This window comes from Phoca vitulina, unplaced genomic scaffold (assembly GCF_004348235.1).
Source record: "Phoca vitulina isolate PV1807 unplaced genomic scaffold, GSC_HSeal_1.0 scaffold1, whole genome shotgun sequence".
Taxonomy (NCBI): Eukaryota; Metazoa; Chordata; class Mammalia; order Carnivora; family Phocidae; genus Phoca; species Phoca vitulina.
Window position 1 is genome coordinate 11,170,990 of NW_022589704.1, and position 22,928 is coordinate 11,193,917.

The 22,928-nt window shown below is 39.3% G+C and overlaps 1 protein-coding gene across 3 annotated transcripts in view; it reads right to left on the reverse strand.

Moving 5' to 3' along the window:
- Positions 1 to 5,288: 5,288 nt before the first annotated feature.
- The window catches only part of DAW1 (dynein assembly factor with WD repeats 1), a 50,010-nt gene continuing 32,370 nt past the window's right edge, over positions 5,289 to 22,928 (reverse strand). For 2 of the 3 annotated variants that reach the window (XM_032400669.1, XM_032400679.1), the window contains exons 7-13: positions 22,480 to 22,587; positions 20,176 to 20,282; positions 19,169 to 19,271; positions 18,280 to 18,394; positions 11,102 to 11,178; positions 8,150 to 8,312; positions 5,289 to 5,939 (exon numbers count right to left, since the gene is read on the reverse strand). In XM_032400669.1, the coding sequence (XP_032256560.1) occupies positions 5,905 to 5,939; positions 8,150 to 8,312; positions 11,102 to 11,178; positions 18,280 to 18,394; positions 19,169 to 19,271; positions 20,176 to 20,282; positions 22,480 to 22,587 (708 nt within the window). In that variant the 3' untranslated portion in view covers positions 5,289 to 5,904. Of the gene's footprint in view, positions 5,940 to 8,149; positions 8,313 to 11,101; positions 11,179 to 17,685; positions 18,119 to 18,279; positions 18,395 to 19,168; positions 19,272 to 20,175; positions 20,283 to 22,479; positions 22,588 to 22,928 lie in introns of those variants that run through there. The other variant, XM_032400689.1, reaches the window with a different exon arrangement.

Consider the following 22,928-nt stretch of genomic DNA (forward strand, 5'->3'; position numbering starts at 1 on the left):
TTTCATAACCTAGGAGTGCAACTGTTGTGTCATATGGTAATTTTATGTTTAAATTTTGAGGAATCTCAATATTGATTTTTAAATCAAGAAAAACAACAACATAGAAGATGCAGCTTGCCAATAGCAGAGATGAATGAAATCAATCTAAGTAGTTGGGATCAGGGATTTCACCAGAATGAGTTCAGCTGTGGAGAGGACACTTTGCTATAGTAGAATCTCTACTCCCTTTAACCATATAGGTGGACCTGGCCCATATTTAAGAATGATAAACTCATTCTTTTTTTTTAATATAAACTCATTCTAATATGAAGGAAAGGAAAGAAATATATGTGAATCATAATCTGCCATTGGCTTATTGTATTAGTAAGTCAAAAATTACTGCCTTGGATACAAACTGCATTTAAAAATGGAGTCCTTTATAATAAATGACCATTATAGAAATATCCAGTGTCAGAAATGCAGTTACATGAATCAGAGAAAAAAACCCGTATAGTATTACCCATTAATCATATTCATTTAAATAAAACACTGATTTTATTAAACAAAATTAACTCAATTTCCTTCACATAAGGAGTATTTTTTACATTGGTTTTTGTGGTTTCTTTTGCTCTGAGTTTTCTAAACCCTTCAATATTTTTCAAATACTTTGTTTTATATATATCATTATGTTGAGATTAGATAATTTTACTAAGCAATTAAACAAATACATGTTTTAATAGAAGAGGAGCCCCCACTTCACACGCTTGTGACATGTTTTAATAGAAGAGGAGCCCCCACTTCACACGCTTTGTTCTCATTGTCTTGGACTGATTTCAACACCCCACCCTGCATTTGTAAAATGGGTTCCACAGTAAGAATGAGTGGGGACCCAGCCTTACTCTGTTGTTGCTGGGGCAGAAACTTGTGAGAATGAACAACTTGCCCTTACAAGTTCACACAGGCCATCCTATTACTAAGTGGAATTCCTAGGTCATTACTGCATCTACCTCTCCACTCGCCAAGTGTGAATAATAAGAATCTGAGCACTTGCTCTTTTCTACTTCCAAAAGCTTTTATTTTTAATTTTAATTTAGTATCTATAATGTTTGGAATAGACAATTCTACTCTTTAGAGATATAGTTGCTAGGAGAAGTGTGAATTTAGGATTACCAGGCCACAAGGAATTGGCACCCCGTTACTAAATAATTGCATGCAAAGTAAAGGTTCAAGCTCAAACTTTTATTAATTGGGAAAAAAAACCCATTCTTCATAATGTTTATGTTTTAAAAGTTATTCAGGGGACTCAAAGGAAATCTAGACAATTAAAAAAAATACATGCTAGTACATAAAACACACACTAATCATGTTGAAAAACTCAGGCAGTACCTCATTATTTAAGACCTCTTTGAGCTATACGGAGGACACAGCCTTTCTAGGTGTGAATTCATGTCTGGCTACCCACTGGCCAGCTGATCCAGGGAAGCCATCCTCCCCCTCCTAAATTATGTGTTACCAACTCTAAATTCAGGTTCTAAAATTCCTATATCATTCCTCTTTATTAAATGAACTGAGTTAGGCAAAAGTCTTGTAAATCATAAAACCACAAAACATGCAAATATTTGGAAAGGTTTTTTGTTTTTCTTTTCCTGTTTACTTTAGAAAGCAATCATCTAATAGAGCAAAAGGAAGCCAGGATAATTAACTAGAAGATTGTCTCAGTTTCTAGTACAGAGGTAGTGAGACTAGAGATTACAGAATAATATGGCAATAAGACTGGATAGTGAGGATTTGTTTTTTAATTGAGGAAAGTGTTTATGATTTGGTGGGCACATAGAGAAAATAAAGAGTGAAAAGACAAGATCATTACCCTCAGTGGCAGGAATAGAACTGCTAAGATGTTAGGGTAAATGGAAATCATGGAAAAGGAAGTGGGAAGTTCTCTTCTGGATTTGATGAGATTAAAGAGATGACAAGATCATTAAACCAAGAAAACGTGTCAGCCATCTTGCAACTTGGAAGGACACTCAGGACAAGCCAATAAGGACAGCAAAGGGGAACGCCCCAAATCCTGGGTCCTTGGGTCATCTTGCCACTAAATAACCAACTTTGGGACTGACTTTGTTTTTAACTGTGTATTTTGCTACTTGCAGCCAAAACCATCCTACCCAAGATAACAGTGAAATTGAATTGAACAAAAAATAAAATAATCTTGGTAAGATAACTAAAGGGATTATAGATATTTTTAGTCAGTTTACAATTCTTTGTGTTTGAGAAGGGCTATGTCCTTAAATATAGTAATTGCTTTTTCCTTTTGCTACAGATTTCCCTCCTTTGGAGACCCAATAAGGTAAATTGAAGAATAACAGCTGCAGTGGAAAGACAGAAGATAATCCACTTGTGATTTAAAAGATTACTGATGTGTTTTTAAATGGCAATGTAGAAGTTACATGTCTAGAAAGCACTGTTTAGTTCAAAAAGCATTTATTTTGTCTCTAAATCAGGCATTATGCTAAATTGTGAGCTCCTGCAGTTTTAGATATGAGTTGTTAGAAAAGATATTTCATTTTTATGAGAATGATTCACTTTCCTAAAATCCTATCCTAACTCTGAATATATGAAGATGGATTAGACCATAATCATTTATATTGATGATGATCTCACATCTCAGCTCCTCTGTTTGAGAGAGAAACCTTAAAAGGACAATGCTCCCAGGTTTCTTAAATTTTTATTGATAAAAATTTGAGTTATATTTCTCCCCAGGATACCTATAATACATTAAAGTGAGTTATATTTTAGCTATCATTTCTGAGTAATTAATACTATGTTCCTTTCTGAGAAATGTGTTCATATATCAAATAGAGTTTTTTAAGATGACCACTAAGTTACTGATTAAAAGAATAATAGGAAATATTTATCATGCTTACAATGTGCCAGATATTCCCAATCCTCAAAACAAGAATGATTATTATCACCACTTTCTGGCTGAAGAAACGAAGGCAGTGTGGTAGGGGAACTTGCCGAACTAAGAGTTGGAATCAGAATATATATCCAGGCACCCTGACTCCAGACCCCACACGCACTTCTCTTACATCCTACAACACTCCAGATGAAAATAAAGTGAGGGTATTATCACTTCTTTTATGATCTTAAGTAGCTTATTTTTTAAGTAGCTTTTTTAAGTAGCTTTTTTTTTAAGTAGCTTAAAAATACTACTGGAAGAAGTACAAACTTCCAGTTATAAAATAAGTCACAGGGATGAAAAGTACAGCATAAGGAATATAGTAAATAACATTTAATAATGCTGTATGGGGACAGATGGTGATGACACTTCTCATGATGATGACTGAGTAATGTATAGAATTGTTGAACCATTATGTTGTTCATTTGAAACTCATATAACATTGTATATCAACTACACTTCAATAATAAAAAAAATACTACTGGATAGTTAAGCATCCAACTCTTGATTTCGGCTCAAGTCATAATCTCAGGGTCATGAGATCAAGCCCCACCTCAGGCTCCACACTGAGCATGGAGGCTGTTTAAGATTCTCTCTCTCTCTCCCTCTGCTCCTCACCTCAGCTCACACATGTGCACTCTCTTTCTCTCTCTCTCTCTCTCAAAAACAAAAAAAATACTACTGGAAACTTTAATAAGTATTCTATAAAGAAAGATTTCTTCAACACATAAAAATTAGAGGAAACTTTTCTGACTGAGGGGCTTCCTACAGCTAAATAGGTCAGTGAGGTGTAGAATGATCTCCGTGACCATACATTGGCTCTCTCTATTGAATGATGTAACAAAATAGCATTTCCACCTTCCCTAAAGCCATCAAACACTCAGAAAGGAAGAGTCAACGTCAACTTCTTCTTGGCTTCAGAAGAAGTGGCTAAATTTTGGCCCAGGTTTCTCTAATCCAAGCCTTGCTTGGCTTCCCCATCTCTGAACGTCCTCCTTCCAGCAGCTGCACTGAAGTTTTTGTTTGTTTTGTTTTGCTTTTGTTTTATTTTTCTTCTTGGGTGCTAGACATCCATTGATGATCTGAGGGATAATTCGCAGCCCCGACCTTCCTACTGATACATCTGATACTCTTCTCCCATGATTGTTCATTTAAGGACAAAGTGTAATGGAGCCAGAATCCCTAACACGTGGTGTCTTTGGTAGATTATTTCACTTCAGTGTGACTCACCTCCTCATTTTCAGATCAGGACTGTTACCTGCTCGGAAACAGTTGCTGGGAGGGTTGCATGGATGATCCGTGTCAAGTGGGTGGCCGGTGTCTGGCAGGCGACACACACTCAGCCACCCTGATGACTGTTGTTACCATTAAGAAAATGACTCCATAAGATTCCCATGCATTCTCTTGCTCTGGGTTCAGGCATCACTGGTTTTATCTTGTGCTTTATCTTTTAACAATAGTTTTTAATATACATTACAGCACTTTTACATAGAAAAGTGTTTTTAAAAATAGTTTTTAGTATTTCAGTAGCAATTGGGTTGGTGTTTGATGATTTTCCCTGGTACCTCAGTTGTTTTCCATCCAGATTTTTTAATTCAATAGTTCGAAGGTCTATTCTGTTTAACTTTTTTTCTGGAGAAAAACCTGCCTATATATTTTATGCCCACTATGAATTCAGAATATATTTGCTATTAAGTGAGATCCATTTTGCTTTCCCTATATGCTGCCCTCATTTTACTCAGTATAGGTTGTCAACTTTTTTTTCTGGGGGAAGGAGGTATAGATATACTTTTGAGTACGAGGGAAGAAAGATTAGGCTTCCAATTTTGCCTTTCTCATTCTTAGTTACACAAATTAAAATCACTAAAGAAGTAATACAACTTCTAGTCAAATTCCAAACTGGTGCAGCCACTATGCGGCATGGAGTTTCCTTAAAAAATTGAAAATAGAACTACCATATGATTCAGCAATTCCACTTCTGGGTACTTCCCGAAGAAAATGAAAACACTAACTGGAAAAGATATAAGTGCCCCGATGTTCATTGCAACATTATTTACAGTAGTAGCCAAGATATGGAAACAACCTAAGTGTCCACTGATGGATGAATGGATAAGAACAATGTGGTGTATAAATACAAATGAATATTGCTCAGCTATAGAGAAGAAGGAAATCTTGCCATTTGCAACAACATGAATGGACCTTGAGGGCATTTTGCTAAGCAAAATAAGTCAGACAGAGAAACACAAATACTGTATGTTCTCACTCATATGCAGAACCTGAAAAGAAAAACAAAACAGAAAAAAAAAAAACAAACACTGAAACTCATAGATACAGAGAACAGATTGGTGGTTTGCGGTTGCCAGAGGCAGGGCATTGGGGGGATGGGCAAAATGGGTGAAGGCTGTCAAAACATACAAACCTCCAGTTAAAAAATAAATAAGCCTTGAGCATGTCATAGACACCATGGTGACTCTAGTTAATAATATTGTATTGTATATTTGAAAGTTGCTACAAGAGTAGATTTAAAAGTTCTCATCACAAGAAAAGAGAAACATACATCATAAATATAGATGTACAATTCACTAAAAACTGCTTCCAAAAACTTTATTCAACAGAAATTATAATAGCCTACAAAGTAGAATCTTGGAGACACACTGTTAAATCACTCTGGTTTCCTTAATCACTACCATGATGCTACTAAAAATAAAAACAAAATTGAAATGACCAGTGACATTTGCCAAACATTATGCTCTTTCCTGTCATTCCCATCAAATAATATCAAGAAATGATATAACTTTATCAGTTTTAATGGTCATATCCATGAACCTAAGGATAGTGTATAAATTGTTGACTTTTGGAAAGAGAGAAAACATGAAATATCAAAACAGCTTGCTTGCTCTCTGTGAAGCTCCAGGTCTTGATCTCCATTACTAGCAAATTTGTTCACCAACTGCCTTTTTCTTCAGTCAGCGCCATATCCTACACGTATTATCCTTGCTACCTAATAAAACAAATTTCACCAAGTTATTTTTTCTTTATTTCATTCACTAACTCTCCCTTTTTACAAGTTGATCTTCTCTGGGACATTGACGATGGTCAATGTACTCAATGTGCCCAGCTGTGGAGTCTTTGAGCTGCTCCGGCATTTTGGGGGCAAGAATTTTCTATTTTTAATGATTCCTGTCAGTCATCAATTGGGCAAGTTCATGTCCTACTCATACGTGTGAGATTCATGGCATCTCAGAACTGGACCCCTGAGAATGCAGCCTTCCCCTCTGCTCATTCCCTCTGCCCTCCCCTCAAACAATGCAGTCAAGTGGAAAGACAGTGAATTTGAACATCACCAGATCAGGGTGATTAACTTATGAGGCGGCAACACATTCCACTTCAGAACATTTCAAAATGTCAACGGATTTTTCTCATTGTTGGTAAAATGTGAAATGTGCATTCTTTTACCTCCCCACTGCTATGATAGACACTCTCCCAAAGCAGCTCTGATCAACTGCTGCCCAAGGGTGCCATTCACATTCACTCTGCCTTTGGAAATGGCCACTCTGGTATGGAGCAGCGCTGGGCACTGCTGGTTCTCTGACCTTTGGGAGCCAGGCACATAACATTGATATAAGAAGTGTGCTGGTTACATGGATTGGGAGAGCCTATGAAAACTGTTCATTCCACCAAAAGACACCTCATCTTCTAAAAAAAAAAATTAATGACCATGCTGGCCAAGTTCCTTCCATTTTGTGATTTCAGGCCCAACCTCAGGCAGCCCATGAAAACTCATGCAGTTAATCACACCTGGGCCCGTCAAGAAAAGGGGGTAGATCCATTCAAACAAAGTGATTGTTCTGGTGATGACAAGACAGAAGTGTCACCCCCCTTGTAGTAAGCTCCCCCATCCAGCAGGCCAGTATTTAGCACTTTGGTGCTTTGAGAGACACTAAATAAATCAGTAACGTCTTAACGAGCTCAGGAGCGCAAATGCCAGCAGCAAAATGAGGCACAAACAACGTTCTTCCCTAAAGTCTCTTAGGATCTCCTGTGACTCCGGGAAGAGGTACCACACAGCTGGTCTAACATGAACTATGTAGACTAGAAAAGGCTGGTCCTCTGACAAAACAGCCCCAGCTTCCTTTTCCTTACTTGCCATCAGCTTCCTACATGAGCTTCTGGTGCCCCCATCACTGCCTCCCACCTCTTTCCTTGTCATGGGAAAGGATTTGACATTGTGCTCACAATAAAATATGTGGGTTATTATGGTATTGCCTTAAGAGTACCTACATTTTAGTGATGCTAGCAAATCATAAACTCCAGAAAGTAATCCATAATTTTAGAAATTATCCACAATTAAATAGTAACATGAGGTTTTTAGGGCAAAAAGGGAGATTATTCTCAGCACCCCTGAAGTTATATGACTAAGAAGCTACTTAATCAGCCAATATAGAAAGTCAACCTTGCACGTGGGACATTTAACTTATTGGACCAGTTAAGCAATTTTGAAATTGCTCAACACAGTAAGAATCACTGGAGTTAGGCAGATTATGTCCTCTGTGTCCCCTTAGGGCACCCCTACCCCACACAGCTTTACCACCCCACTCCCTGCTAGGGCCTGCTTCCAGAGGCACCGCACTAACATCACACCATACTCTTGTCACTTCCCACAATCGAAGTTAACCTATTCTCAATCCAGTTCTTATAAAACATTTCTAATATAATTAATTCACAATAAATTGTTAATGGTTGAAAAATGCTCAATATGGGTTCTCTTCCCCCAAATATTAAGGTGTTAGCAGGGGGCATCCAAGGAGAAAACAACTTAGCTCAAAGAATAAATCTCTCATGGGCTGGAAGTCCAAAAGTGCAGAACTTGTGTCCTAGCCTGTTTTAGTTACTAATACTTACTGACAACTGAATATTAACCATTCGGTGGGCACTGCCTGGGGAGAGGCGGTAACCAGTAAGGCAGGTTACTGAATTCTTTGTTAAGAGCAACTAAAATTCAAAATTCAACAAAGCCTTATAGTCAGAGCTCACCCTTGTGGTCCCACATGCAACTAAAATTAAATCACGAGTGTGGGAAGCATGGGCATGCACCAGGGACCCTGCAAGAGGGGGCAGGGAGAGCAGTAAAATCCTTTTGGTATTCAGCTTGGAAACTCTAATAGCCAATTGAAAAAGAAAACCAAGTCTATGTGTTTCTCTCTCCCATACCTGTAATGATTATGTTGCCTTTATAGTTGAAAGCACATGAAAAGATCTCATCCGTGTGCCCCTCAAGAATCTGGAGGCATTGACCAGTCTGAGCATCCCAGATTCTAGCTGTTTTGTCAGCACTGCCAGTCAGAAGATGATTCCCTTGGGGGTTGAAAGAAATCTACAAGAGAGAAAGGAAAATGACAGGTTTGTGTAATTTGATTCCTGATATATTTTTAATCGGCAAAAGGGGGACATGACTAAGCACCTGTCATCTTCCCTGCTTGACATTTATTCTTACATAGAACAGTTCCTTCCTGGGGGGGGGGGGCGGATTGCAGGGACTAATACATGAAAATTAAAGTCTAGACAGAAAAGTATAACTGGCCACCCCACCCCCGCCCCACAGTTCTAAGGATAAAGACCAAAGCTCCCTTCTAATTCGAGTATTCCCCACCTAGCTTCTTTCCAAAGACTCAAGATGCAAGTCTCTCCAAACAAACAAAGAGACAGCCCTGGTGTGGATAAGAACACAAGTCAGGTTCCTTCACACCCAAGCCTCCATATTATCCCTATAACCCAACTTTCTGTAATCAGAAGCATATAGATCGTCCTTCAGTCTGTGCCACAGAACGAGTGAATGTTGGGGGGACTTTCGTTTTACTGCCACTCAAAGTAAAGCACGTTGTATAAATATGTCCTGAGTGCCCCCTATGTGCCAAGCGGTATCTGAGCGACTGCCAAAGGAAGTGGTTAGTTCACTATTTCTTTGGGCGCCACGCTTATAACCCTCTCTAAGTCATCGTAAGACAACGATTTGGGTCACAACCTCTATAACTGAAGGTTTGATGAGGACAAGGATCAAGAACATGGCTTTTTTTGTCCCTGTGTCCCCAGTACAATGCCTAGCACAGGGAAAGCTCTCAAAATGCATTTGCTGATCCATTTGTCTGTTGAAGGGCATCTCGGCTCTTTCCACAGTTTGGCTATTGTGGACATTGCCGCTATGAACATTGGGGTGCATACGGCCCTTTTTTCACTACATCTGTGTCTTTGGGGTAAATACCCAGTAGTGCAGTTGCTGGGTCATAGGGTAGCTCTATTTTTAATTTTTTGAGGCACCGTCACACTGTTTTCCAAAGTGGCTGTACCAACTTGCATTCCCACCAACAGTGTAAGAGGTTTCCCCTTTCTCCACAACATCTCCAACATTTGTTGTTTCTTGCCTTGTCAATTTTTGCCATTCTAACTGGTATAAGGTGGTATCTCAATGTGGTTTTGATTTGGATTTTCCTGGCAGCTAATGATGATGAACATCTTTTCATGTGTCTGTTAGCCATTTGTATGTCTTCTTTTGAGACGTGTCTGTTCATGTCTTCTGCCCATTTTTTGACTTGATGCCCTTCAACAGATGAATGGATAAAGAAGATGTGGTCCATATATACAATGGAATATTACTCGCCATCAGAAAGGATGAATACCCAACTTTTACAACAACATGGATGGGACTGGAGGAGATTATGCTAAGTGAAATAAGTCAAGCAGAGAAAGTAAATTATCATATGGTTTCACTTATTTGTGGAACATAAGGAATAGTATGGAGGGCATTAAGAGAAGGAAGGGAAAAATGAAGGGGGGGAAATTGGAGAGGGAGACGAACCATGAGAGACTATGGACTCCGAGAAACAAACTGAAGGTTTTAGAGGGCAGAGGGGTGGGGGGATGGCTTAGCCCAGTGATGGGTATTCAGGAGGGCATGTATTGCATGGAGCACTGGGTGTTATACACAAACAATGAATCATGGAACACTACATCAAAAACTAATGATGTACTGTATGGTGACTAACATAACATAATAAAAAAAGGAAAAAAAAAGCATTTGCTGAATGAATGAATGAATACCTTAACTTTGTATACCATAGAAACGCCATTGCTGAATGGCAATTCAATAAGTAGTATATCGCATAAACCTAAAATGCAATATAGAGTGTGAGAACTCTTTATATACACAAAAACATGTGCGCTTGTTGAGTGGGCCACATCATGCATATCAATGGTTATCAGACCAGTCACTCAGCAACATGGCCTGGGCTCTCTTCCTAAGCTGTCTCCCACATCCACACTTCCCTATCTCCCTTCCTGCCAGGCCCTAATGCCTCCTAGCCTATGGAAGAGATGTGTTCTGTGTGGCCTCAGAGACCAACCTTGGAGGGCAGGGTCTCCTGGCCACTGGCAGCAGGTGCAGAGGAGGGAGGGGGAGGGAGAGTACAGCAGGAGGCCGTTCCAGGGTCCAGGGGCAACATTCCAGGACCTGAAGCCATCAAACTGATCCTTTAAAAGGAAGGAGCAAATCTGATCTCAGGTATGAGACGAAGGAACTGGGCTGAGCTGGGTGGGAGCTGAGAGTCACCAAGTCCCGGCATTTCCAGAGTTTTTGGAGGACACAGCTAAACCTCAGATCACTGATTGGAAGGCTCTGCTCTGTGAATCAGCTTGTGGGAGGAGCTTAGACAAAATCGTAAGCTACAGCCTTGAAGTTTCAAAGTAGGTCATTTTAAACTCTGTTAAGTGTTAAATATTTCCAGGAAATACTTTCTCAATTGCACCTAATTTATGAAACACTTGATACTTGCTGCACAGCATGTTTTTTGCATAAAATATACTTGTGTGTCTGCCAGGACCAGGAAAAGCACTTCGTAGGTTTCTTAAATAGCTTTAATAGGTATTTTCAGTGAACTCAATCTTTTGCTGATGGCTGAGAAAAAATGCTGTTTTATACTTTTTAAGAGGTTTTAGGAATCTTTTATTATGCTAAGTTTGAGGTCACACTTAAAAATATAGTTTTTAGGTAGCTGATTTCTAGAAAGAGTGAGATAATTGGACAAGCCCTAGTGCCAACAGACCTATTTACACTAAGCATGCTATGTTTTTAAAACTAAATAAATTGCTCCAGATGAGAAAGCAACTCACCTTTGAAATTTCGCCTTCATGGCCTTCCAATTTGGTAATGCATTTTCTTGTGGCTGCACTGAAAACTCTTGCTGTTCCTTTTTGAAAGAGTGGAAACACATATGAATGCGTCCGAAATACAGAACTTTGAGCCATGTGCCCTGAATTATGGAATATCTATTCCTCTGACATACAGGCTCTGTGCTGCTTGTCTTCTTGCCTGTGGTGAGAGCCACCACCTAAAACTGCACATGTAAGCTGGCGCCACTGCAGGAGAAGAGGGGAAGCAGGATGCCCCTCCAGCCCCGAGCTTCTTAGAAGAAATGATGGGTTCCAAGGTAGAAAAGGTGGGGGGGAGGAATCCACAAAGACAAAGTTTGTAATGGGAAAAGGGAGAATCAAAACAAGTTTTGAGAGGCGGGCAATGAAATAAGCAGCCAGACCAGCATCACACACCAAATAGGAGTCTAAGGTTACAGAAGGTTCGAGAGGCCTTCCTGAAATGGAGCAACAGCCGCTACTTGCTGGGCAAAGAACAGGCACCAGGGAAGCGTTTCTACAGAAAGAGCTGGTAGAATGATTTGTTCCCTGTTGTATCCCCAGGGCCCAGAAGTGCCAAGCTCCCAGTAGACACTCAATAAGTGGATGCTGGATGGATGGATGGGTGGATGGATGGATGGATGGAATGGATGGGTGGGTGGATGAATGGATGGGTGGTTGGGTGGATGGATGGGTGGATGGATGGGTGGGTGGATGGATGGATGGATGGATGGATGGATGGGTGGATGGAAGGAAAGGTGGATGGATGGGTGGGTGGAAGGAAGGAAGAAATGGTATAGACACTCCTTAGAATTAAGGAATGGAGGAGTTAAATAAATGTAGAAGGAGAAAAACAGCAGTAGTAAAATTGTTGTCAGAGAAAAAGTTAAAATTTTTCTGGCCGGATGAAGGCTGCTCTCTTATTGCAATTACAAAATTACATAGAGGCAAAATTGGTAACGATAGAGAATTTTGGTTACTTAATTTTCATTCAGAGAAGAGCAAAACATCTTAGTAAATTTTTTACTTGCCCTTCTGACAATGTCAACTTCAGGAAGAAACAGATGAAAATTGCTATTTTACAATTAATATGACTAAAAATATAAACCTTGCTAGTCGGACATTTCAAAAGCCTTAAAGTGACCAATGTGTTTTAAGATTGTGTTAATAGGGCGCCTGGGTAGCTCAGTAAGTTAAACGTCTGCCTTTGGCTCAAGTCATGATCCCGGGGTCCTAGGATCGAGCCCCACATCAGGCTCCCTGCTCAGCAGGGGTCTGCTTCTCCCTCTTCCTCTGCCCCTCCCCCCTGCTTATGCTCTCTCTCTCTCAAATAAATAAATAAAATCTTTTTTTTTTTTTAAAGAATGTGTTAATATTGGGGCGCCTGGGTGGCTCAGTCAGTTGAGTGTCCAACTCTTGGTTTCAGCTCAGGTCATGATCTCAGGGTCGTGAGATCGAGCCCCATATTGGGCTCTGTGCTCAGCAGGAAGTCTGGTTGGGATTCTCTCCCTCTGCCCCTCCCACCTTCGCTTGCTCTCTTTCTCTCTCTCTCTCAAAAAAATAAATGAATCTTTAAAAAAAAGAATGTGTTAATACAACAAAAATGAATATCCTGCCTACAGTAATTCTCTAAATTTCTCAAAAGCATTTTTAAGCTTCAGAAAACACAGAAATAATATCGCCTAAAACTATATTTTTTAAAAGATAGAAATATGAATAAGACACCAAAAAATAATGCAGCCTTGAGAGTGATTCAAATGAGGAAGTAAAAGGTGATAAATGGGAAGAAACAGATGTCATTTCACAGCTTCAACTAACCCTGTTGAATGGATCCAGTTTTAAGTAGGGAATGAGAAGCAAGAAGCAGAGTTAAGTAAACAAGATGTCTCCAAACATCAAGACTTCTTAGAAGACGCAGAATGAGAAGAGGTTTACAAAACATACCAAAGGGAAAAAAAAAGTTTTTTTGAAGTAATGTCTTTTTTTTTTTTTAAAGATTTTATTTATATATTTGAGAGAGCGAGAATGAGAGAGAGAGAGAGAATACATGACGGGGGGAGGGTTAGAGGGAGAAGCAGGCTCCTCGCTGAGCAGGGAGCCCAATGCGGGACTCGATCCAGGGACTCCAGGATCATGACCTGAGCTGAAGGCAGTCGCTTAACCAACTGAGCCACCCAGGCGCCCCTGAAGTAATGTCTTATTGATCAAGGAAAGAATGGAATCACTGCTAGGGGACATATAAGATGATAGAGAAAACAAAAGAATTATTGAACTTGCAGTTAATTCTCATCCATCTCTCAGCATCCTGATCCCCAGACCCTGCTTGTTTCTCCACCCATAGTGCTGACAAACTCCTAACATTCTTTATAATCTAACATCCTCTATATTCTAACATTCTATGGAAAACACATATATGATATTCTTCATTGTCTCTCCCTCCAAAATATAGCTGCACGAGGGAAGGAATTCCTCTCTCTTTTGTTCATTGATATATCCCATGTTCCTAAAACAAATCCTGGCACAAAGTAGCTTCCCTATTCTTGTTGAATGGATTTTTTTTTTTTATATAAGTGAGAATGATATTTAAAATAAAAAGGGTAGATTAATTACCATTGAGGGATGATTTTAAAAAGCTAAGCTCTGTAAGAAGATGAAAAAGAACGTAGTTACTTTGAAAGATAGAGTTCTCCAAATTCAGGGTGTTTATATTCCAGGATATAGAAAGAACTTTATGTATGATCAAAGAATCACCTTTGAAAAGTCCTAGTGAGTAAGGGAACAGCATGCAAATGTAATTTTGAAAAGGGAGACAAAGGTGGAATAAAGACTGTAATTAAAATGAATCACGGGCAAAATTCTACAACTGATTATAACACAAAGGATATGTGACTACTTAACAGTATGTTAGTCACAAGGAACAAATGCAGGCAAACAAAGAACAAGTCATGTCTGAAAAAAGCATCCCATTTTTGCTAGAATTTCTTAAATGGCTGTTAAGTTTACATGCACATGATGTAGCGTCACATAGGGTCGGTCACTAAAGGAATTAGACATAATGAAACATCATGTGTGATTATCAAAGAGATGACTTAGACACAGTGGAGGCTTAAGTGTGCTGACATGGTGATGACATAATCATAGTACAGCATGATATGCATTCATGGGGAGGTGACACAGATATAATATAGTGTCACAGGTGGTCATCACGGAGATGATGTAGACATAGTGGAGCATGATGTGTGGTTGTCAAGGAGATGAAAACACACAGTGTAGCATCATACATGACATCAAACAGATAATGGAGATGTTGTGTAGAATCATCTGTGGACCACAGGAAGATGGCACATACCCAGTGTAGCAACATAATGGATCATCAACCGATGACACAGATATATTGTAGCACCATATAAGGCCATCATGGATATGACACATACTATATCATCACACATCATCATCTGGGAGATGATGCAAAATAGTGTAGCACTCCACATGGTTATCAAGGAGATGACATAAACATAGTAGAGCATATACAGCATATATCCCTAAGAGGTTGTCAAAGACATGAATAATGGTACAGCATGATGTATTTATCGAAACATTCAGTAGTAATGACATAGCATGACGCATACTTAAATTTGGTACAGAGTGTGGCATCATATGTATTTGTCAAGGATATGATACAGACATCATGAAGCATCATTCACTGTCATCAGGGAGCTTACCCATAGTACCGCATCATCCATGGCTATCAGGACAGTGGGAAGTCGCAATGTAGCATCATACAGAGCAGGTTAAAAGATGATACATAGTGTAGCATGGTATGTGGTTGTCAGAAAGATGATCTATAGCATAGACTCACATATGATTACCAAAGACATGATGCAGACATGTCATATCCTGGGATTTGCAAGGAGAGAAGCCTTTAGGCAGAAAATGCAAACATGCTCTATGTCATACATGGTGTTATGCACCAAATTGTGTCCCCCACAAAACTCCTATGTTGAATTCCTAACCCCGAGCACCTTAGAAGTTGACTTACTTGGAGTTTGAGCCTTTAAAGAAGAAATAGATTAACATGAGGTCATTAGAGTGGGCCTTAACCCAAAAGAGCTGGTGCCCTTATAAGAAGACATGAGGATACAGACACATGCAGAGGGAAGACCACATGAAGACACAGGGAGAAAACTGTCACCTGCCGGCCTCAGAAGAAACCAAGGCTGCCAACACATTGATCTCAAACTTATAGCCTCCAGAATTGTGAGAAAAGAAATTCCTGTTGTTTAAGCCACTTAGTCTGTTGTACTCTGCTATGGCAGCCCTGGCAAACGAATACAGTTATACAAGAGATGATGCAGTCACACGATAGCATTACATGAGCTTACCACAGACATACTGTAGCATCATACGTGGTGGACCAGATGGCACAGATACTCACAGCATCATACATGATTGTCAGGGGACTACCCATAATAGAGCATCATACAGGATTATTAGAAAAATACGCAAACATAGCATATAGCTTCATCCGTTGTCAGAGACACGATGAGACATAGTATAACTTCATACATGGTTGTCAAGGAGATGACCCAGAAATACTGTAGCATCACTTTGGTTGTCAGGTGAATGATGCAAATGTAGCATGGTGACATACATTATCAGGGAGATGACACATAGTGTAGTGTCATACATGGACATCAGAGTGACGACATAGACATAATTCACGTCATATGTGGATATAATGGACTTGACACAGACATATTGTAATGTCATAGGTGCTTCTCAGGAATATGAGACATATAGATTTCAGCATAAAAATAAGAAAATAACACAGAAATAATGTATCATCATACTGTTTTCCAAATGGCACAGACATGGTGCAGTGATTATCATGGACGTGATACAGAAATCATCTAGTCCATCCTATCGCATCTTACAGGGTTGTTTAAAGGGATGAGATAGTAGTAGTAGAGCATCACACATACTTTTGTCTTGGAGGTTTCACATAACAGCATAGTTTTCTAGGATATGATGCATATATTATGTAGCCTCATATGTGGTAATTGAGGAAACTCTCATAGTAGAGCATCATACATGATTTTCAAGAAGAGGATGTAGATGTCATTGTGAAGAACATGATACAGACATAGTATAACACCATACATGTTTTTAAGGAGATAACACAGAAATAGCATAGCATCTTAATGATTGTCAGGGAGATGATGTGGTTATCAGGATATGATATAAGGTATAGCATCATGAACGGTTGCCAGAGAGAGGAGGCAATCAGAGTATAGCATCATAAATGGAGGTCAGTGAAGTGACACGCTTTAACATCACATAACCTCATTAATTGTGGGCACAGAGAGCATAACATAGGAGCCTACCATGGAGATAACACACATGATAACCTCACACATAGCACTCAAGGAGATGACATTAAAGGATAGTGTGATAAGCAGACTTCAAAGATATAGTCTTATATCTTAACGTGGAATCATGCAGTTTTGTAAATGAAGGGATCCAAACATAGAAGACCTTGAAGACGTGTTTGTCAAGATGATGAGGTAGAAATATTACAGCATCACACATAAATTTCTAGGAAATGGTGAAGGTATGGTAGAGTATCATACATGGTTATAAAGGATTAGATGAAGATATAGTGTAGCATCATACATGATTTTAAGGAGAATGACAAGGACTGTAAATTAAAACATAGCAGTCAGGTATATGATATAGACATAAGATAGCATCATACATGGTCATTAAAGGAATAACATAGACTTAGCACAGCTCCATACGTGATCATTAGGTGGATGACACAGATGTGGTGTAGAATTATCTGCAGTCTTCAGGAAGAGGACATGCAGTGTAGTGTAGTATCATACTTTATTATCAAGGTGATGACTCATAGAACAGCACCACACATGGTTGGGTGATGGCATGAGATGACATAGACTTAGTATAACATTACATATGCGTGCCAAGGAGATGGTGTAGATGGAGCATCCCATGTGGTTGTCAAGGAGACGATGCAGACACAGTATCACATGTGGTGGTCATGGATATGATATAATGACAGGGGGGCCAGTGAATGAGGCAGAAGTTGTGTAGCCTCTTACATGCTTGTCAGGAATACATAGTTATCATGAGGATGACCTGTTGTTTACTCTCATAAATTATCAGCCAGGACATAGTGTATATGTAGTATACCAATACTGATGGTTGTCAATGAGATGATACAGACATCACATAGCATTATATGGGGTTTTCAGTGAAATATCACAGATACAGTGTAGCATCACATATATTTGTCATCAAGATGAGTTCTAGTATCATGGCACACATGGTTATCAAGGAGATGATGCTGACATAGTACACATCATATGCAACAAGCGAGGAGATGATATAGGTAGAGTGTAATATCATACATGGTTTTTAAGAAAATTTGAGTATGGTGTATTATCATGCATGGTCATCAGGATGATGATGATACATAATGCAGTATCTTGCTTGGTGACCCAGAGATGGAGTAGATAGAGCATGTAACATGTGTTCTGGAGGGATGAGGTGGGCATAACAGAATAGCATACATGGTCAACAGGGAAATGACATAGATGTCTTGTAGCATCATCTGTGGTCTTCAGTGAACTGAGGCACATGTAGTGTACTACCAGCCCATAGTTACCAGTAAGATGATGCAGACCCAGGGTAGAATCCTAAGTGGTAAGCAAGAACATGATGTACAGCATAGCATCATATACGTTCATCACAAAGATGTGTTACATGCAGCACATATGGTATAAAGGAGATAATGCAGATTTATTATAGCTCCATGGATGGTGGTCAGGTTGATGAGGTTGACGTGGTATAGCATAATGCATGATTAGGGCGATGACCCAGAATATACCATTATATATAGTTACCCAGGGGATGTGAAGATGCGAAGGCCCAGTATAACATCAGATGTGGTTGTCAAGGAGATGAAGCAGACATTATAACCTGTGGTTACCAAGAATATGATACTGACAGAGTGTAATGACCAACATCACAGAGATGAGGCAGATGTAGTTTCTCTCACAGCTGGTCATCAGGTAGATGACCTACAGTGTAGAATTATACATGTTTATCAAACAACTGAAATATATGAACAGATGACCTACCATCGGCTGAAGCAGTTGCAATAAGTTTTCCAGTGTAATCAAAACAGCTGTCTAATATTTCATCATCGTGGCCTGTTAGCGTTGCCACACATTTTCCATTTGTGGCATCCCACAGCTACAACAGAAAAAGAAGGTGACTATGACTTCCTGTCTGAAGTGCAAAAATGGGAAGAAGTAGGCCTTATGACATACTTATGGCTAGCTGAATAACTGTGCCAAGATCATGTGTACAATTTTCACATGTTCCATTAAGTTTACATGGATTCACGACAAGAGACCACAGTCAACCGTCTCACAAGGCACACTTTCGACAAAGAGAAGACCAGAGACAGACATTTAGAATGGATAGTGCAAATCTGCCCCTATATTAGGCAAGATCTCAAAGTGCACGCTTCACTGATTGGAGTGAAAATGTCCTCTTTTCATAAAAAGGTCATCGAATGATAAGGAGCTTGATCTGAAACTATAATGCTAGAGAATGAAAAGTGCATTAAGATTGTAATACATCGGGTATGTAATCAGATATTAATTCCAGAGTCTAAGCTCTTAGCAACAGAAATTTAAAGGCAGGGAAATATTGTATTGAGCCTCCTTGAGATTCACTCTAATCAAAGTTTAACAAATGAACAGAGAGACATTAAAGAAAAATAACATATCTTTTAAAATAAGATGTTGTAATACATTTGATTCAATTAACATGGTTTCACTCTATCATAATTCTTTAAAACCTGGGGGATCAGAAACTTAACATTTAAAAATAACAATTATTTATAAATTAACATCCTAATTTTACAGCCCCTTTGAGATGAGGTAATGTTGCAATGACTGTCCGACACAGTAAAAAGTGCACACAGGAGAACTGTAAAGCAAAGATATTTCTTGAGCTCACCATGCAGGTTTTGTCCATAGAGCCAGTTAATATCAGAGAGCAATCCCAGTTGAATAGAGCACTGCTAATTTCAGCACAATGCCCGATTAAGGTATACACCTTCCTACAAAATGGAAAGGATTCACACTGGTGAAAGACACCTTGTTTCAGCATATGTGCACAAATAATGATGTCAAGCCCATTGGTGTGAGAGTCAAAATTTTGTTTTTTACAAAATAATATGTTTGATGACAAAGCAATGATAGTTGTAGTGTAACTCAAAAAGAGTCAACTAGGCTACTAATTTCATTTCGGCAAAAATATACTTACATTTGAAGCACTCAAAAATAAAAACATTACTTAAGACTTCAGAAAGCCATGGGTAAAAAATAATACAGTTGGTCTGAAATTCTGGAAGTATTCTTATACCAGACCAGTGGACCCCTTGGTAGTTCAGAAACTACCCATCAAGTGTCTGAAGGGCCCTTCCTTCTCCCTCATTTCTTGGTGTATCCATCTTGTAGTAACCCCTGGTACTTAGCCCCTCTATCAAGATGCAGGCAAGTCCAAGGTAGAGCTTTCCAACGCAAATAGTCTAATTTAGTTAACTTCTTAGCAACTAGAACCCAAAATAATTAGGAAGGAAATTGAAGTTGTTGGACTAAATTTAATTTGGAAAATTAGCCATAATTTTATTTACTCATGATATCCATGCCTGCCATAATGACAAGCCATTGAAATTTGATTACACAGTACATGGAACAAATAATAGCCATACACCCAGGCTATTGTTAACATTCTCCTTTTATGTTTCTGTGTGGCATTATTTGCTCAGAATTCCAAGATAACACACATTTTTTTCTGGATCAGAAATATCATTAAATAATGAATTAATTTATTTTCGGTGCATCCCATTCCTATAGAGTCCAAAGCACAGTTAATAGATACGAGATTGAACTAGTGAACAGCAAAGACAGTCTTCTTAACCCTCTGATCCAAATTAAAAAATCCTTAAAGACAGAAAATACCTTCCAGTATCAGCTTCCCACACTGCAACAGTATGATCAAAAGATCCCGTGATGATTCTGTTTCCCGAGGTGTTAAAGGACAAAGAGATGATTTCAGCTGAATGTCCCTAGAAAGAGAGTGGATATCATCATGCATTACCTGCAGAAAAACAATCTCTACAAATGCACAATGTCACAGTTTAAAAGAAAATGCGAGAAAAGGAAAAACTCTATAGGGAAAAAAGAGATTAGTAGTTGGCTGGGGGTGGTAATAGGGAGAGACCGCAAATGGGCACAGGTATCTTTTTGGGGAAATTTTAAATACTAGAGTTTGGTGAAGGTTGCACAATTTCATAAATTTACTAAAAGTTGAATTATACACTAAATCAAGTCCATTTAACTTAGTAAAACTAAATAAAACTGGGTTTTGTTTGTTTGTTATTTTTAATGGATAGGAAGAGGACATGATTTCAGAAATCAGAGGGCTTCTTTCACATTGTCTTGAAAATAATTTTTAAAAGGCTGTATGCAAAAAAAGAAAAAAGAAAAAAAAAGGCCGGCGCACCTGAGTGGTTCAGTCTGTTAAGGTTAAGTGTCTGACTCTTGGTTTTGGCTTAGATTATAATCTCAGGGTTCTGAGATCCAGCCCCGCAGAGGGGTCCCCGCTCAGCAGGGAGTCTGCTTGTCTCTCTCTCTCTCTGCCCCTCCTCTTCTTGTCCTCTCTTTGTCTGTCTCTCTCTCTAAAATAAATAAATAAGTCTTTTATTTAAAAAAAAAAAGGCTGTAGGCTTTATGGGTTAACAATAGGTGATAGGTAAGTTTGTGAAATAAAGTTAACTTAAAAAAAGGATATTCTTATGGTAATTTTTTTTAAAGATTTTATTTATTTGAGAGAGAGAGCACAAGAGCTGGGTGGGGAGGGGCAGAGAGAGAGGGAGAAGCAGGCTGCCCGCTGTGCAGGAAGACCAACACACAGGACTCCATCCCAGGACCCTGAGATCATAACCTGAGCCAAAAGCACCCCCTAACCAACCAAGCCACCCAGGTGCCCCTCTTACAATGATTTAACATTAAATAGGTTAAGAAATATCTGGCCTTTGGTCTGACTTTCACTTGGTCCCTGTCTAGGGCCGATGCATCAAACATTCTGAGACAATGGGAGGAAGCCCCTCTCTGCAGCAGACTCTGCTTGCAGTATATCCCTTGTTTCCCAAATTATTTTGGCAAATTAACATTACTTTTTTCAATAGTGAAAGTGTTCATTTGCACATCAAATTTCTGGTTGATTCTAAATGGCAAACATTAAATGTAGCTGGACATGAAAATTCCAAACACGCAAGACAAATGTGTTGTCTGGCGACAGACAGGTGTAGGTGTGCCGAGGGAGAGACATCCTTTCCAAGAGCATCAGGCATCTGTCTAAAAGACGAGGTAGTGAAGAGGCAGTGACCCACAGAAATGATGAGAACAAAGATCAAAAGAGTATACTATATTAATTAAGGTTGGCACTCTGAATTCAGAAAATCCCTTGGTGTTTGTTAAAAAGAGTGCTTTTTCTCTCTTTCTAGTCCTTTTTTTTTTTTTTTTTTTTTTTACTTTCTTAGGAAAAGCTCTCCTAGGAAAGGGGTCCTAATTTGAAATCCATTTACAATTTGAAAGGATAAAAAAAAAAAAGAATTGGATTTCCCACCCAGCTGTTCCCACTGATTGGCTCAGAGAATCCCCCTATGTGTGTCCAGTTGTTTGGGCTGGGGTGGGAAGAAGCAGAGAGAGCAGGTGGGAGGAAGGTGCTGGGCACGTGGTGGGGACAGACAGAGACCCCCGTGGAGATACACCACCAACTCTTGCTCTCTGGGCAGTGCCCTTTAGCCTTTTTCCTCCTGCCACTTACCCCTTGTCATTTCAGACTTTGTAATACAGGAGGCTTCTGAGACCGGTGGGTAGTGGAGGAGAGTGTTAATGGTTATCGTTTTAAGGAATCTTCTGGCAAGTTTCTCCAGTTCTGCCTCTTCCAGAAAGTGCTAGCCTCCGCCTACTTGGCTTTAAGCCAGATAGATGGCACTAGGATTTAAGCTGTCTGTGGTATGGCTTACAGAAGGAAGCTAGTCAAAATAAAAAAGCCCATGTGGCCTCCTCAGCTCCCCCATCAAAGTCTTTAGGAATAGCCAGCAAACCAACTGGGACAACTCTTTTCACTGCAGTCTGAAAACCAATAGCTCAAAAATATCTTCTGACGCAGAATTCATTTTGTAATAAGAATATGAATAAAAACAAACTCAAAGGGAAAATGCAAAACCCTCGAAGCTGGTGACATTATGCACGTACTGTTAAAGTGAACACTTCCTCTCCATTCTGAATGTCCCACAGTTTGGCTGTTGTGTCCATGCTCCCAGTAGCCACCAATGTGCTTTGAGGATTGAATGATAAACACACCTGAATTGCAGGAAATAGAAGAAATTTTAGAAAGATAAGAGTTTTGAATTGTTAATTTTGTATAGAAAAGCTTCAAGATGCAACCACCTTAGGTTCAGCCTAATTCTCTGCAGTGAGATACCAGGGTGGCATTTGGGTGGCCTGCTTTCTGCAGGTTGAATCCTGAAGCAAGAGGTTGCTTTGATCTAGACCACAGAAGAGCAAGAATAAAAGCAAACCCATCTCCTTTGAGATTCATGCTCTCTGGCTCCCATCTTCCTTGTTGTTAACCTCACAGTCCTTTCCATCCTGCTCCGTCACCTGCCCAGGACTTTGGCTATTGGCTCACGGTCTCAATTCCA